The following is a 17,908-nucleotide window of genomic DNA, read 5'->3' on the forward strand; positions in this document are numbered from 1 at the left end:
GATGAACCTTCAGAATAAGAGGCTACTGGACTTGGAAGGTTATGAATTGAGATTTGGATGGCACGGTTATCTATGGTATGATAAAGTTAAAGTAAATGTTGATTTCAACAACCATTTTGTCAGATGTGCCATTTTGAGAGTTTGGAATAAATATAAAACAAGGTTTTCCATGAAGGTGCCTTTTTTTGTTTCCCCACAGGAAGCTTTTTTTTAGAAAAAAAAATGGTGATGAGGCTGAACTGGTGGATTTATGATAAAATAATATCTTTCAACTTGGGTGACCCTACCCTCAAATCTATGGAGGAGCTAAATCAGAAGGTGATGTTTGCCATTAGTTTACATATCTACAATTGAAAGAAAGATTTAAATCCTACTGTGTGGTAGTTATGAAAATATTATTGCTAAAGTTTATGAAATTTAAATCTGGAAATGAACAAGTATAGCATTGTATGATTCAGTGGGCAAGGAACTTTGGGTATAATGTAATGCTTGAACAATGGGATAATATGTGGAATAAAGGTTTAACATTTACATTAAACTATAACTTAAAAGAAAATGTCTATAAGATGATGTATCGTTGGTATTTAACTCCAGATAAGTTGTCAAGAATGTATACAGGTATTTCAAATGAGTATTGGAAATGTAAATGTAAAGTGTAAAATGTAAAGAAGGGACTTTTTATCATTTATGCTGGTTGTGTGATAAAGCAAAGCAATATTGGAGTACGATTCTGTCAGTGTATAAGAGTTCATAAATTGGAATAGACATGGCAACAGGTCAGCCAATGGAGACTGTTTGGTGACTCAGACAGTTTGGAGTCTGGGTGTGGCTTAGCTTGACTGTTATTTACAAAAGAGTCGGTTTGTCCTTGCATTATTGCTTCTGTGATTCTGTGCTTCTGGATTCTAAATTCTGGTTCTGGCTTCTGCTGCATGGGTATTGTATACATGCATCATGCTTTATATTACTGTATGTAAAGAAGTTTCTTTTATACATGAATCCTGATGAATTATTTACTTGTGTGCTGGTTGAATTGCTGCAAACTCTAACAGGTTATGGGCCCAGAGCACACTAAGCACACAGTAAGACTGAACTGTAATTAAACTGAGGGACAGCCTGTGTTATAAATAAAAGAGAACAAGGCTGAGAAGGCTTGCAGGATGGCTGTTGTTTTCGAGGAGAACTCTCTGCCTCGATTGAGACAGAAGAATTATATTATTTGAGCTGCAAAAATGGAAAGCTTCCTGAAGGCTAAGGAGCTCTGGGATATCGTCATTAATCCACCCCAGGCACCATTAGCAGCAGCAGGAAAAAGGCAGCATGAGAGGGCACTGGCCTACATCATCTTAAGTTTAGAAGATGAACAATTCCTGAATGTAGCTAATTTAAAAACTGCAAAGGAGGTTTGGCTGAAATTGAGAAGTGTGCATGTGAGTGCATCAGCATGCAATATTGTGTATTTATTGAGACAATTATACAGAGGCCGGTTGCAACCACAAGAGAGTGTGGAGAGGCATTTGCTCCATAGGCAAACTTTATTTATTGAATTGGAATAGTGTAGAATGCAGATTCCTGAATCTCAGAAAGTGTTGGTAGTGTTAAATAGTCTTGATGAAACATGGGACATTGTTTCAGCCATTTTTGAGTGCAAACCAGAACAGGAATTACGAATGGAAGCACTTAAAGCCTGTTTCATTTCTGAAGAAAACAAATGCTATTTTAGAAGAAGCCACAAGGATAAATTCCTGAGGTGGGGGCCCAAGGAGCAGAGAGAGAAGAGCAATGGAAGAGATCGGATTATATTCCAAAGCAATAGACATGATGTCTGCAGAGACCAGAGTAACAGAAGAGACCAGATTACAGCCCAGCAAAGAATTTCTAAGAAGAAAGAAAAAGAATGGCGGTGTTTCATCTGTGGTAATAAGACTCATTTAAAGAAAGATTGTTTACATGGAAGAAAAACAACAGATGGAGAAGCTGCTGTTGCAATAGTTAGCTATTGTAATAGTAGAGACAAATAGTTAATAAACAGCGGGGCAAGTCAAACAATTGTTATTAATTCTAAATTGTTTTTCAGAATGGAGCCAGCTGGAGGAGATGCAGTAGCCTTGGTTAATGGCCAGAAGGCTAAAGTCATAGAAAAAGGCAGTGTGCTAATTCCATGTCTGGAAGAAAAATTTAGTAACATTATGTGTGCCTGAAATGGAGCATAATTTACTGAGTGTCTCCAGTCTTTGTCTAGAAGGGTTTGAGAAGATGTTTAGTCATAATAATTGGGACCCTGACATTAACCCAAATCCCTACTAAAATGATTTACTAGCTCCCTGAACCCCAGGGTGCTGTTTGGGGTCCTGAGCCCCATGCCAACCAGAAACCAGGTGGCATGAAGTCTCAGGAAAGATGAGGCCAGACGGTAGTTATGGGAACCACCAGAGCGATCAGCAGGACCAAGGGATTCCTGCCGGTGGACCAGATCAGCAACAGAGGGTGCAGCTGGTGCAGCAACTGAGACGCATGCAGCCGGTGCCCAGAGATCCGGGACCAGAAGGGGCAACCCCAGGCCAAGAAAAGGGAGAGAACCACTGCTGTGATTTGTCCTGGAGATCAGCGGGAAGCCCACTAATGGCCACTGCCGATTGGGAAGCAGAGGGGTGCCTGTCAGCCCTGGGTGAATTGAAGCCACTCAATCTTCCATGGCTCGCCCCCGGTCAGAACCCTCCCGATCCCAGTGGAGCGAGCCACAGTTCCTCCTACCTATTGTGGCCACTGGAGCCGCTGCCACCAAGGCAGACCACAGGGGGCTGTGGCATGAACTATGGCTGCCCCGGTTCGGAGTGGGATTTTATCCTCCAACTGACGCAGCCATCAATCCCCATATGGCCTGAGAGGAGCTGCAATGTTGGTCGTAGCTGGTCTGGCTTACCGGGATCATTTGTCCCATAGCCACAGAAGCCACCGGAGCCAGTGCTGCCCAGTGGGAGCAATATCGCAGTAGGCGGCTGGTCCAGCCTGCTGTGGAGTCTACCCCTACCTCCCTATAGGCAAGCTACTTCCTGTCCACCACATAGCTGACTCGGCCAGCGGCTTCCCTTGTGGCCATTGGGGGATATTAACGAAACTGTGAGAGGACGCGGTGAAGAAGGCAGAAGCCCCAATCGGCAGAGCAATTATGAGGCTGGGATTGAGGAGCTGGGAGCAGTGGTTGAGGCCCCTCCTCCCTCCTTGCCATTCGCACCGACATTAGGCCAGCATAGCATGCGTGAGATGGGCCTCGAGAGGAAGGAGCCAGAAGGAGGGGCTTTTCCCCCTCACCTGCTGTCCCTTCCTCTGCCATCCACAGAGTCCCGGCTCCAGTGCCACCTGCAGTAGCGGAGGCTTTGTGGGCTTCCGCAGAGTAAACAAGAGATGAGGCCAGAAAAGGTGCTGAAGGGAAAGCCCATCCAGCTATCTGGGAAGCCTGCAGGACTGTCAGAAGTCCGTGCAAGAGGATCCAGTCCCAAGACTCCTGATCCCAGATACAGTCAGCTGGAGCCCTGCCCCAGCAGTGGCTGGGTCCAGAGGGGAGGAGTCCCCACCTCAACTGAGGCCTTGCCTCCCATACTGGCTCTTCCTCCAGCAACAGAGGCAAAGCTCCCCCACTCAAAAGGGTGAAGCCAAAAGCCGCATGAAAGAAGGGATAAGGGGAGACCAGCCAGACAGGTTGCAGAAGCGGAACCCCATCCTCCAGAAGTCAATGGAGACCCAGCCAAAGAAAGAAGACCAAAACAGGTCGAGGAAAGCAGCAGGGATGATTAGGGGGGAATCTATGCCCCTTTGCTCTCAAAATCTGGTTGATAGTACTGGAAACCAGAGTCCAAGGGGAAGTAGAAGCCAGGGGTGAAATGCTCCCGGTTCGGACTGGCTCAGGCGAGTAGGTAGCGGAGATTGAGGCTAGTTCACCAAACCGGGAACAACAGCTGGCTGGTCACGCCCCTGAACTGGTCCACGGCCCGCAGTCCTGTCATGCTTGCCTGCCTTCCATGCTGCCTTTCTGGCGTCCCAGTGGCCAACTTGCAAAGGCAGGCAAGTAGAAGCCCACGTGGAAGGCAGGCAAGTATGGCAGGGCTGCGGGGAAGGAGCTAGCAGCTTACTCGCCCCCCCCTCAAGCAGCGGCTTCCCTGCTCAGCCCCGACAAGCTATGCATCCATAGCAATGGGATTGTTTTGTTCGCCATGGTGGTGCTTCAGGAGGGCAGGTGGACATATTCATTATAGTTGTCAGCTGCAGATGTCCACCTGCCCACCCGAAGTACCACCTCGGTGAACAAAACAACCCCATTGCCCTGCACCTCCTTCTGCAGCCAAATGCACCCGGCTGTGCGTGCCCTTTCCTCAAATGAGCTGTGCATGGGGCGCTTGGAAAGAGAGCGAGCAAGAGAGCTCTCCAACCTCTGTTTTTGTGTGTGTGTGAGAGAGCGAGAGGGAGGGAGGGAGGGATGGATCTGAAGCTGAGGCACCGAAACTTCTGGCAGCGGCGCAGGCAGCTTCTGAGCAGCCCTGAGTCAGCCAGCTCCACCTGACCTACTCCCTGAGTCTCGCCGTTCTCCTCACCCCCACCCCACCCCCACACACACACAAGCAGCGGCAAGCTCTACGGGACAACAGGACCTCTCATTTTTCCCACAGCACGGTGTACACTTGCTACCTCTCCTTGTCTGCTTGCAAGCGATGATCTTCTCTGCTTCTCTCGGGATGCTGGTGCGGGCACCATGGATGCATAGCTTGTTGGGGCTGAGCAGAGAAGCCGCTGCTTGAGTGGGGTGGAGATGGGGGCAAGGAGAACGGTGAGACTCAGGGAGTAGGTCAGGTGGAGCTGGCTGCTCAGAAGCTGCCCCCGCCGCTGCCAAAAGTTTGGGTGCCTCGGCTTCAGATCGCTCACACACACACACACACACACACACACACACACACACACACACACACACACAAACAGGTTGGAGAGCTGTCTTGCTCTCGCTCTCTCCAAGCGCCCCATGCACAGCCCATTTGAGGAAAGGGCAAGCAAGGCTGGGCACGTTTGGCTGCAGGAGGAGGTTCAGGTGGAAGGCAGATTTTTCAGCAGCATCCCCCTCTCCTCTTTGGATCACCCTGAAAGGGGGAGGCTCTACCTTTGCAGAAATGGGGTGGGCAGTTTGTACGGAGGATTGATGGGGGGGATGCGCGGCTCTCCAGGATGAAGAGCAGGGCAAGAGAAGGCTCTAAGGTTCACCTGGGTAGTCAAGCCAGAAGGAAACTCAAAGCGTTGGGGGCTTCAGAAAGGCAGAATGTGCTTTTGTGCAGCTCCTGACTTCTGTGACATTCTGTGAAATGTGCTGCTGTTCTGTGTCAGAATGTGGAGCTCCTGGCTCTAATGGTGAGTGACGTGAATGACATCAAACTGGCCACACCCACCCAGTCACATGACCATCAAGCCACGCCACACCAAGCCACGCCCACAGAACTGGGAGCAAAAAAATTTAAATTTCACCCCTGGTAGAAGCCATCATTGATACCAGCTGCACCAGGTGTCTGATCAGTCCCCATATCGTCGAGCAACTAGGCATAGGCACAAGGCCCCTCACACACCCCATCAACTTCAAGCAAATTGACAGGACGCTGATTGGCGGGGTCCCTGCCACCTTAGCCACCAACCTCGTCAGTCTGGAGATGGGTCATCATTAAGAACTCCTCTGGTTCGTAGTCATCCCAAAGATGACTGACTCAGTGATATTGGGACTTCTGTGGCTCAATAAGTGGGATTCCACAATCTCCTGGGATGGTAGCCATAGGAAGCTAGTCATTCGTATTGGGCCATTACCACCTGTGAGGCAAGACCATCCCCCAGAAGTCATCACCCTGAAGGAGACTACTGCACCAGAACCCGCAGACCTGGCCCGAGACGCCCTACCTGGCAGCCAGCAAGTGCCCAAGGAGTATCGAGACTTATGGGGGTTTTTTAGTGAAAAAGACTGTAATTTCCTCCCCCCTCATTGCTCAACCAACTGTGTGATGGAATTTGTGCCAGGGGCTAAACTACTTAAGCCAAAAATGTACTCCATGACTCCAAAAGAGATGGAGGATCGAGAGAACCTCAATTTGACAGCCGCTGGGAGGAAGTGGCCCACGCCATCATTCCACCCTCACAATCAGCCACCCAAGTCACCACCAGAAGCAAGCCAGGCAGCCACCTGACCCAACCCGGGATGGACTAAGTTGAAAGTGGTGATACCAGCAGACCCTTGGCTCACTGACAATAAAGATGTCCTGATAATGAGGGATGGATTGGCATGGAAAGGATCCAAATTATATGTCTCCACAAGCCTGAAACTCGAAGTGCTCCAGCGCAGCCACGACTCCAAGCTGGCAGGCCACTTTGGATTCCTGAAGACCCTACACCTCACTAGAAGGCAATTTTGGTGGCCAAAAATGAAAGCAGAAGTGGAAGACTATATAAAAAGTTGTGCCACATGTGCAGCGATGAAGACAAGACCAGGAAAACCACCTGGACTCCTTCAACAAGTGGCAAGCCCCAGCCAACCTTGGGAAGAGATCGCAATGGACTTCATAGTCGAACTCCCAGAAAGTGGGGGGAAACACAGTAATTTGACTTGTTCTCCAAACGTGCCCACTTCACTGCTTGCTCTGGACTGCCATCCACAAAGAAACTCACTAAGCTACTCATTAAACACATCTATTGTTTACACGGAGTACCCCATTCAATCATCTCGGACCGAGGAGTCCAGTTTATGGCCAAATTCTGGAGGGAGTTCCTGAGATCTGTTGGATCCACACAAGGATTTAGCTCGGCTTTCCATCCGAGTACCAACGGTGCGGCGAACATGTGAATGCGATGGTAGAGCAATACATCAGATGCTACGTGGATTACCAACAAGAGAACTGGGCAGATCTGTTACCGTTTGCGGAGGTGGCTTACAACAATGCAGTGCACAGTAGCACTGAACTGACCCCTTTTCAAGTCACCAGCAGAATGGAGTTTGTCCCCATGCCTGAGCTGCCAAGAGAACCCCCTTTGTCCATGTCTTTAACAGTGTTGTGGCCCCACCCTCTGAGCCTCTCCCATCAGAGGAAGAAAGCTCCGAGCATGAGGAAGAGGAGTCAGCCAGGCCTCCCTCTCCAGGCCCCTCCCCTCTGGCACTGTCTCAGGTGCTGGCTGAGGGAGAGGAGATTAACAGGGAGACAGGTGGCTCGGATGAGACCGAGGGAGAAACATCATTCCTGGATGCACACCTCCAAAGGCGTGATAAACGATTGCAGCAGCTCAGGAGGCGTGCTAGGGATTAGAACTGAGTCACTGGACCACACCCCAGAGACTATATAATAGAGGGTGGTGGCCAGTGATCCTTGTGATGAACAAAAAGTAAACCTTGGATAGTCACTAAAGTCTCGTCCGGAACTGCTGAGAGAAATATTATTCTGATTGGACTTTTTGTACGCTAAGTATCTTATCTTTCTGTTTTGTGGAAATAAAAGCACTTGGCAGACAGCGTGTATATCGCTGCCAAGTTGGAGATAAGACCTGGGTGTGTGCCAAAGTGTTTCCTTAACCCTCGGCTGGCTGTGTTTGTGTGTGTGTGTGGACGGGGACAGATCAAACAGAATGGATGGAGTCATTAAAGAAATAGTGGAAAAATACAAAAAAAGCACTGTCAGAAGCCACTGAGGAATATAAGAAACAGGCAGACAAGCACTGTTCCAACCCCCCTTTTGGGTGGGGGATAGAATTTTTCTATCCACCAAATATATACAGTTAAGGCTGCCTAGCAAGAAATTGGGACCCAAGATCCTAGGTCCTTTCCCAGTAGTAAAAATAATTAACCCAGTGACAGTTCAGCTTAGCCTCCCTCACATTCTAGGGAAAATACACCTTGTCTTTCATTGTAGTTTGTTAAAACCCATGGTTGGGTCCAGCCTAAGACCTCAAGCCCAACCATCTCCTCCTCCTATAGTAGTACAAGGAGAAACCCATTATGAAGTCAAGAAAATATTAGATTCTAGGCTACATAGGGGTCAATTACTTAATACACTGGAAAGGGTACCCTTTGTCTGAAGCTACCTGGGTCAAAAGTTGGAATGTGGATCCCACCATCGCTACATTTTTGCTCATTTTATAACTAGCCAGATTCACTTTCAAGCCAAAAGATGTTCAAGAGGTCCAGTTGAGCAATAGGACAGAAGGAAGGGAAAAAATAGGGGGGGGGAAAGGGGGGGAGGGAAAAAAGGATAAAAAAAGGGAAAGAAAAAAGAAAATAGTTCCTCAAATTCTTCAGGTTCTTCCAAAAAACCCTAATCCAAAGGGAAAAAACACAAGAAAAAGAAGGAAAAGAAAAAGAAAAATCTCCCTCCAAATACAAAGCCAAAAAAAAAGTAGAAAAATAAAAAAAAAAATTTTTTTTAAAGTAACTGTAATTCTTCGGGCTCTTGAGTGCCTTAATCCAATTTATATAGAAGATCCAATTCCAAAATAGAAGGGGGAAAAAAAAAGCAGGTAACAAAGCAACAAAAATAAAAGTATTTTTTAAAAAAAGAAAAAAATGCAAGCAATGAAGAAATCGAATCCTTCAAATCCTTTATGTCCAGAGAGCCTACAGGGAGTAATTTTTCCTTTTGCCTCTTTCCAGGCCACATATCTCACTAGAGTTAATATAGTTACACGAAGAAAAGAAAACCAAGGCCTTCCAATATGTTCCCAGACTTTATCAGTTTAAACACCTGTGTAAGCAACATTCAGTAGCTCTTCAGTCTCTCATTCCAAACAGGTTCTCTGTCTTTGTTTTGGCTACAGTATTTCTTTTCTTCTGCTACTTAAATAAACATAGCAACAAAGTTTCTCTTCCAGTGGGTGGCAGCACTGCACACTCCCCTAGCTCTCTTATTTTTTAAAGGGGAAAGAAAAAAAAAGAGAGAGAGAAGAAATTTTTTCTCTTAAACAGTCCAGAATCCAAAAATAAAATAAAAAATAAAATAAAAGGTACCAGTCCAGATGTGTCAACACAGCAAATAAAACAATCCAATAACAACAAATTCCAAAGGTTTCAAAAGTGTCCCAATACTGTTTTTCTTACTTTCAGTCCAGTCCAGCTTTCCACAAAAGAAGTAAAACAATTAAGCAGTTTCAAGTCTTTTAAAATGTATACTTGGATGAAAAAAATTAATCCAAATAGGTTCGCCGCTCTTCTTCATGCAGCGACTACACCATCCTCATCACCATCTGGAGGTCAACACTCCATTCAGACAATGTTGCAAGAGAAAGAGAAAGAAACGACACAAACGATTCTACAAACACTTCAAAGAATGGAAAAACAACAACAAAGAATGGAACAGCAACAACAAAGGATGGAGCAACAGTTACTTAAAACAGATGAAAAAGTGGTCAGCATAGAACAAACAATGATGAAATATGAAGAGAGATTGGTTAAATTGGAGGAAAAAGATGGCCAAAAAGAAGAAAAAATGAAGGAAATCAAGAATAGATTTGGAGAGGTTGAACAAGGAACATCTGGTTTAATTGGATGGGACATGGATAAAGCAGAATTCTATCTAAGATTCCAGAACGTTGTAGAAGAAAAAGGGGAGGACCTAGCTGAGATTATGAATACGATCTTAGCTGAGGCTTAGAAATACCTAAAGAGAAGATGATGGAAGGAATTGATGAAATTTATCGAGTTTATACTGGATATGCGATGTGTAATAAGCTTCCAAGAGAAGTACACATAAGATTTACTAAGAAATCAATTAAGACACAGATTCTTCAGGCTGTTCGTGACAAGGCTTTGGAATACAAGGGGAAAGAAGTCACAGTTTTGAGACAAATTCCAAGGAAAGTGAGAGAGATAAGAAGAAAATACCAATTTTTGACCAAAGTTCTGCTGCAAAAAGGGATTAACTACAGATGGCTGTTTCCAGAAGGAGTAGGCTTAACTTGGCAATTCCAAAGGTACAGGCTTAATACAATTGATAAGGCAAGAGCCTTCTATGAGGAAGTTCTTAAAAAGAAAGATGTAGATATGGAAGTTGAAACTCAAGCAACACCAGCTCCAATAAAACCTGTGGAAGGGGAATTGATAACACTGGAAGAAACAGAAGGAGCTGTGGGCGGAGTTATGGAATACAAGGAGCAACGTGAAGCCAGATCGACTAGAGCAACAAAACCTAATTATAAAGTATGAATATGGAAGAAAGGAAATTAATTTCAGTAAATATAAATGGACTTAATTCGGCCAATAAAAGAAGAATAGTTTTTCATAAATTAGAAAAATTAAAATTTGATATAATTTGCTTAAAGGAAGTGCATATTAAAAAACAATGTGAACAACTATTGATTCAACAAAAACTTGGCAAAACTTTTGTATCATTGGCGCAAAGTAAAAAAAGAGGTGTTGCTCTGTATATTAGGAATACATTAACGGCTGAGCAGAAATATGCGGACTCAGAAGGCAGAATTTTGATGGTGGAATTAATTGACAACAATACAAAATTGCTTTTAGTAGCAATATATGGCCCTAACAATAATCAGAGTGACTTCTACAGGAAATTACATAATAAGATAAGAAAAGACAAAAATAATGACTAAAAATATGTTGAAAAAGCAAAAAGAAGAATTGATGGAGACTTCAAGTATGCAGGTTATGAATAAGGTAAAATATCTGGGAATACAATTGACAGCAAGGTGTAGTCCTCTCAAGGAAAATAATTATAATAAGATTAAGTGACAGATAGGACAAGATTTGGAAAAATGGGCAAATCTGCAATTATCTTTAATTGGGAGAATTGCAACTATTAAGATGAATAGAATTTTGCCTAGAATTTTGCCTAGAATTTTTTATTTATTCCAAACAATCCCAATAAAGTTGGATAAGGAATTTTTCACAGACTTGAATAAAATGATATTGAAATATATTTGGCAGGAGAAAAAGGCAAGAATAAAAATGAAGTTGTTACAAGATGCTAAAATGAGGGGTGGTTTTGGTTTACCTAATTTTGAACTCTACTATCAAGCAGCTAGCTTAATGTGGACTAAAGAATGGATATCATTAAAAAATACTAGATTGTTAAATTGGGAGGGACATGATTTGTTGTTGGGATGGCATGCTTTTTTGGGGTATAAAGGAACTAAAATACAAAGGTATTTTAGAAGACATAAAATACGTGAAGCCTTATGGTTGAATTGGGAGAAGGTTTAAAAAAATCACTACTTGAAGATACCAGTCTGGGTATCTACAATCGAAGCATTTTCGTATCCAGGGGTGTTTAAAGGGAAACAAATTATAAGATATAAGGAATTATTGGATGAAAGGGTGAACTTAAATCAAAGCAAGACATGGAAGATCAAGGGTATAAGATGGATTGGTTTTCATACATGCAAATACTCTCTAGATATCGAGAAGACCTTAAACAAGAAGGCTTTTATAATGTATTGACTAATTTAAATAAGATTTTAATGGGTTCTGATGATCATGTAATTAAAAAGCTATATGGCTATTTGCTAGAGGTTAAACTGGAAGAAGAACAAGTTAAAGAATCAATGATAGCATGGGGGAAGAATTTTGGTTATGGTATTGATTTAGAGAAATAGCAAAAATTGTGGTCACATAATTGTAAAATGACAACGTCTACAGCATATAAGGAAAATTTGTATAAAATGTTTTACAGGTGGCACCTATCCCCGTCGAGAAAAGCCAGAATGTTCAAGAATAAATCAGAGAAATGTTGGAAATGTCATCAGACCCCAGGATCCTATTACCACATGTGGTGGACATGCGTAGAAGCAAGGAGATATTGGACTAAGATACACACGTGGTTGGAAAAAATGATAAAGAGACATATTGATTTTAAACCAGAGATATTTTTATTAGGGATCATTCCGGAGACATGTAATAAAGAACTGCAATATTTAATTGTGAATCTTTTGACAGCAGTTAGAATTGTATTTGCTAAAAATTGGAAAGGAGAAAAGTTACCTAATGATGAAGAAATTATAAAGAAAATGATGGAATGTGCAGAAATGAGCAAACTGACATTTGAAGTAAGAAAACAGGAAGATAGACAATATTATTTGGTATGGGATTTATTTTATCAATGGATAGAGAATAAGAATTGGAAATAACTATGATATAAATGGATGGTGAAATTTTTGGAAATAAGCTAGCATGTTTAGTGATAAATTGAAGAGAAGAGAAGCACAAAAATACCACCGACTGATACACTGTCTATAATTGTATGGAATGATTATGTTTTTATGTTTTGTTTTGTTTGTGTTTTTGAAAATAAAATAAATAATATCAAAAAAAAAGTTGGAATGTGAAAGCAGATAAGCTAGTCAAACAATTCCACAAGCACCCTAATAAGCCAAAGGGTCCCCGGGGGGGAGGGGTGGTTAGAGATATGATTAACCTCCCTTGTATTATTGTGTTCAAGATACATTTCTTTTCTGAGGTGGGGCAGCCTGTCAGACCTAGAAGCCAGCTTTCTATCCTTATGCCTTCCGGCTTCAGGCCTGCCACAAATCTTAATGTGGGAAATTTGGAGGGGGGATTGTATAGAGCAAAGAAGATGTTTAGTCACAATAAAATTCTTTGTAGAAAGTCAAGGCCATTGTGCCCTGCAGCTGCCCTGAGAAGAATGAGGAGGTGTCTTCTGTTCCAGAGGGTGTCTGATTGGAGGTGTGATGGACATGTGGGAGAGGGGCAAGGTCTTGAACTTTATTTTGGGTGTGGAAAACCCGGAAGCACTCAGATTCGGGTTTTCACAGATATGCCAATATGATATCTCTAATAAAAGTTAGCTTTGAGGAATCTCAAGCCTCAGAGTTTAATTTCATTGGAGTTGTTACTTTTGGAACCCTGACAGATACAACAGTTTAGAGAAGGGTTAAAATTGAAAGGGTGTAAGGCATACTTGGACTGTGCAGTATGTTAAACATCAAAGTCCAAGGTGTTCCCAATAAGCAAGAGTAGCACAAGATAGACAATAAAAGCTCTAGAGCTGCTACATGCAGATTTGGTTGGGCCAATGCAAGCCAGTTTGGGAGGGGCAAAGTATGCACTGGTCATTGTAGATGACTACAGCAGATTTTTATTTTTTTTTTAATTTGATTTATATGCCGCCCTTCTCCGGAGACTCAGGGCGGCTTACAATGCATTAAGCAATAGCCTTCATACTTCTGTATATTTATACAAAGTCAGCTTATTGCCCCCACAAACTGGGTCCTCATCTAACCTACCTTAGAAAGGATGGAAGGCTGAGTCAACCTTGAGCCTGGTAAGATTCGAACCTGCAGTAATTGCAGGCAGCTGTGTTAATAACAGGGTGCTTTAAACCACTGTACTACCAAAGCTCTTGGTTTCTGTTATTTACTAAAGAGTAAAATAGAGATGCTACAGAAATTTAAGCAATGGGTAAGCCTCGTAGAAAGGAGATATAAACAACAGGTATGTCAGCTGCAAACTGACAGAGGTTTGGAATTCATGTCAGCAAGTTTTCAACAATGGTTGGGACAGTTAGGAATAAAACACAGATGCACAAATCCGTACACAGCAGCTGAGAATGGCATGGTTGAGAAATGGAATGGAGTCTTACAAACAATGAAGGACTCACTGCTGGAGGATTCTGGTCTGAGCAGGTCATATTGGGGTGAAGTCATGTTGACTGCTAATTGTTTAATCAATAGGCTCTGGAGTTCCTCTATTAATAATACGCCATATGCAGTGCTATATGGGAGAAAGCCATCTCTGGCACATTTAAGGGTGTTTGGAAGCAATGCATGGGTGCATATTCCAAAAGCAATTAGGAGAAAAGATCAACCAAAGGCTAGAAAGATCAGGTTTATAGGCTATGAGCCTAGCTCAAAGAGCCATCGGTTTAGCGATGGAAGCAAAAGAATAGTCATTTCCAGGTCTGCTAGCTTTGCAGAGCAAAATCAGAACAGAATTGATACAAATTTTTGGAGTGAAACTCTAACAGATTCATTGAATGTGAACAAAAATGTCCAAACGCTATTTTATTTGGACTGGATAATAACAATGAATCTAATGATATCACAAAGGTTTGCAACATTATAAGAAACTCCAATAAACCAAACATCTCCCCTGATGACATCATCAAAATTTCAAGAGATGGCCCCACAATTTTGCAGAGTTATTTGTAAAAATGAGTCCATCAAACGCATATTCATACATACAATAAATTCAATTGCCAAAACCAACATCAGCCATAACAAACTTTTTTTTTTTTTTTTTAATTTGATTTATATGCCGCCCTTCTCCGGAGACTCAGGGCGGCTTACAGTGCGTTAAGCAATAGCCTTCATACTTTGTATATTTATACAAAGTCAGCTTATTGCCCCCACAAACTGGGTCCTCATTTAACCTACCTTACTTCGCTCACATCCAGACTTATCCATATTGCAAAGAATCCGTTCCCATGAACTCCGATCAGAACTTAAAAGATGTCAAGAACAAGGACATACTGACTTATACATCGACTACCGTGCCGACTATATCAAAAGAAAGTCCCACAACCCACATCCTAACACCCAATCCTCCTTAATCCAACTCCCCATCATCCAAAACTAGGCACGCACGCCCCAAACTTCCTCTATAACAACTACTACCAACCTTAAATGCAAGATACTTAATGCAAGAAGTCTTGTAAATAAAATACCTGAATTCCTCCTCTTACTAAATACGGCTATATTCGACATTATATTTGCCTGTGAAACTTGGCTAAATACATCCCTCCCTGACTCCATTACTACAGTAAGAGACTATCATGTTTACCAATCAGCTCATGAAATCCGTAGAGGAGGTGGTGTTGCTATCTTCTACAAAAAGTCCCTACATGTAAAAAATATTCAAGTTACATGCAAACTTGCTCTTCCTGAGACCATCGTCTGCAACCTGTCCTTAAATACCACACTTCGATTCTTACTTTGTTACAGAGCCCCAGATTATGACATCGAACATGCAAACAAATTAACTTCACTACTAACCTGGGCAACCTCCTGCCCACCCCCAATAATCTTTCTTGGTGACCTTAATTTACCACTTATTAATTGGACCCTAAATGAATGTACAACTGAACCTATACATACAACCCTGTACAATACTGTAACTAATCTGGGACTTGATCAACTAGTAACTAACAACACTAGCCTCAATAACTGCCTTGATCTCATCTTCTGCAACAGTTTAAATTCTATTTATGGACTACAAATAAAAGAACCATTCTCCAACAGCGACCACAGCATGATTGACTTTTGTCTCAAGTTACGCCCTCTCAAAAATCATCATAATGATAGGATTCCCAGTTATAACTTTAAAAGAGCCAATTATGATCTCATAGACAATGAACTCTCATATCTTGATTGGCAAAATCTGTTCTCTGGCTTTAATACTGCTGACGAACATTACAACATTTTCTTGCATGAACTCAAAAGAATCATTAAACTTTACGTACCACTAATACCCCACAAAACCAGAAAAAATAAACTACCAATAACAATAAGGAAATTACAATTGAGAAAAAAATCTCTTTGGCGAAAAAACAAAACAAACTACGTAGCTAACTTCAAAAACCGCTATAAAAACTTATGCCAACAAATAAAGATTGAATGCACCAATTATCACATCAAGCAAGAAGAAAACCTTCTACGCACAAAATCCACCCGTCCCTTCTATAATTTTGTAAACAACAAACTTAAAGACTCGAGATCCATCCCACCCCTAAAAGGACCAAACAATGAAGATTGTATTGACGAAACAGTTAAAGCCAATCTCTTTAACACGTTCTTTGGCTCAATCTTTGTAAACAGCAACAACACATACCCAATATTTCCCAGTCGTACTACAGACAATTACAACAATTACGGTGATCTTATACATATTGATTTTACAGAAGACAATGTTGAAAAGGCACTACGCAATCTAAAACCATCTCTGTCTATTGGACCTGATGGACTATGTGCATACTTCTTAAAAAAGCTTTCCTCTGCAATTGCAGACCCTCTAAGCATAATTTTTGAAAAACCTTTCAGTACCAGCACCTTGCCCTACCAATGGTCACAAGCCAGGGTCATCCCTATCTTCAAAAAGGGAGACCCTAGCCTAGTTGAAAATTACAGACCAATCTCTTTATGTTGTGTCACCTGCAAAGTCATGGAATCAATCATTAACCAATCTATTACCCTACACCTAGAGGCAAACAAGCTACTTTCTAACAAACAATTTGGTTTCAGAAAAAATTTATCCTGTAATCTACAACCATTACATTGCAAAAACTTATGGACTACACATCTCGATCAGGGCAAAGCAATAGACACAGTTTACATAGACTTCTGTAAAGCTTTTGATTCAGTGGTACACGACAAATTACTTCTAAAACTAAAATCCTATGACATTTCTGGACTCCTACATAAATGGATATCTGCCTTCCTGTCAAACAGACAACAAGTAGGAAGCGCTCTATCAAATCCTGTACATGTTAATAGCGGTGTTCCCCAAGGCAGTGTCTTAGATCCAACACTCTTCATACTTTACATAAATGACCTTTGTGATCATATTAAAAGCAACTGTGCTCTCTTCACTGATGTTAAACTATTCAACACCACCAACAATGCAACTACCCTTCAAAAAGACCTTGACTATGTGTCAGATTGGTCTAACAAGTGGCAACTCCAAATATCAACCAACAAATGCTCTGTCCTGCACATTGGCAAAAAAAAAATCAAAACATAAAATACAAATTAGATGGACATGACCTTGTAGATGACCCTCACTCTGTCAAGGACCTTGGAGTACTCACTTCTAATGATCTAAGTGCCCAAGACCACTGTAACAACATTGCCAAAAAGGCATTAAGAGTTGTTAACCTAATCTTGCGTAGCTTCTTCTCTGGTAATGTTGTACTACTAACTAGAGCATACAAAACATTTGCTAGACCAATTCTTGAATACAGCTCATCTGTCTGGAACCTGCACTGCATATCAGACATAAATACAATTGAGAGAGTCCAGAGATATTTTACAAGAAGAGTCCTCCATTCCTCTAACCGCAATAAAATACCTTATGCCACCAGACTTCAAATTTTGGGCTTAGACAACTTAGAACTACGCTGACGTCAGTCTGACCTAAGCATAGTACATAAAATTATCTGCCACAATGTACTTCCTGTCAATGACTACTTCAGCTTCAACCACAACAATACATGAGCAAATAATAGATACAAATACAAGGTAAATCGTTCCAAACTCGATTGCAGAAAATATGACTTCAGTAACAGAGTGGTTAATGCCTGGAGTGCACTACCTGACTCTGTAGTTTCTTCCCCAAACAGCAAAATTTTAACTTTAAACTGTCTACTGTTGACCTCACCCAATTACTAAGACATCTGTAAGGGGTGTGTATAAGTGCACCAGTTGTCTACCGTCCCTGTCCTAATATTCCTTTTTACTTACTCTTTTCATGTATTCAAATTATGTTTATACTTTTACCTGTTATCTTATATATGCTTGACAAAATAAACATATGACTTATGACATATACAGAAAATTCTTTTTTTCAAATTTTTTATTTTTATTTCACATTTACATGTAGAGTCATTTCCATCATTTTTCATTCATCTATTCTTTTAACTTTCATTTTTAATTTTTACTTTTTCGGGACTGCTCTTTTACCGTTTACCTTTACTCCAACCTTTCTTCTTCTCCTCCCCTTCTCTTTCTTCCTCTCTCTTCTATTTCTTTCATTCTTTCTCTCCTTCTCTTTCCTACTTCCCCTTCCCTTCCCCCACTCCTCTCTTCTTCCCCCTTCTAACCTTCTCCTCTACTCCTCTTTCCCCTCCCTTTTCTTCCTCTCCTTTTTCCTTTCTTCTTTCTC

At 41.9% G+C, this 17,908-nt stretch overlaps 1 protein-coding gene across 1 annotated transcript; it reads left to right on the forward strand.

Annotated features, from left to right (window-relative positions):
• Nucleotides 1–13,428: 13,428 nt before the first annotated feature.
• LOC148112657 (uncharacterized) lies at nucleotides 13,429–17,440 on the forward strand. Its single transcript, XM_087875398.1, has 3 exons — nucleotides 13,429–13,432; nucleotides 14,793–15,784; nucleotides 17,263–17,440. Exons 1-3 carry the CDS (start codon nucleotides 13,429–13,431, stop codon nucleotides 17,413–17,415), a joined length of 1,149 nt encoding a protein of 382 aa, XP_087731524.1. The 3' UTR covers nucleotides 17,416–17,440.
• Nucleotides 17,441–17,908: the final 468 nt, after the last annotated feature.

The sequence above is a fragment of the Pantherophis guttatus genome, chromosome 8 (assembly GCF_059756535.1).
Source record: "Pantherophis guttatus breed Tessera chromosome 8, ASM5975653v1, whole genome shotgun sequence".
Classification (NCBI taxonomy): domain Eukaryota; kingdom Metazoa; phylum Chordata; class Lepidosauria; order Squamata; family Colubridae; genus Pantherophis; species Pantherophis guttatus.

What these genes read in the sequence shown, in the direction of transcription:
- LOC148112657 (XM_087875398.1), top strand. An exon ending in GACCAAACAATGAAGATTGT is followed by an intron (nt 15,785 to 17,262) that starts ATTGACGAAACA and finishes AGATACAAATAC; the next exon opens with AAGGTAAATCGTTCCAAACT.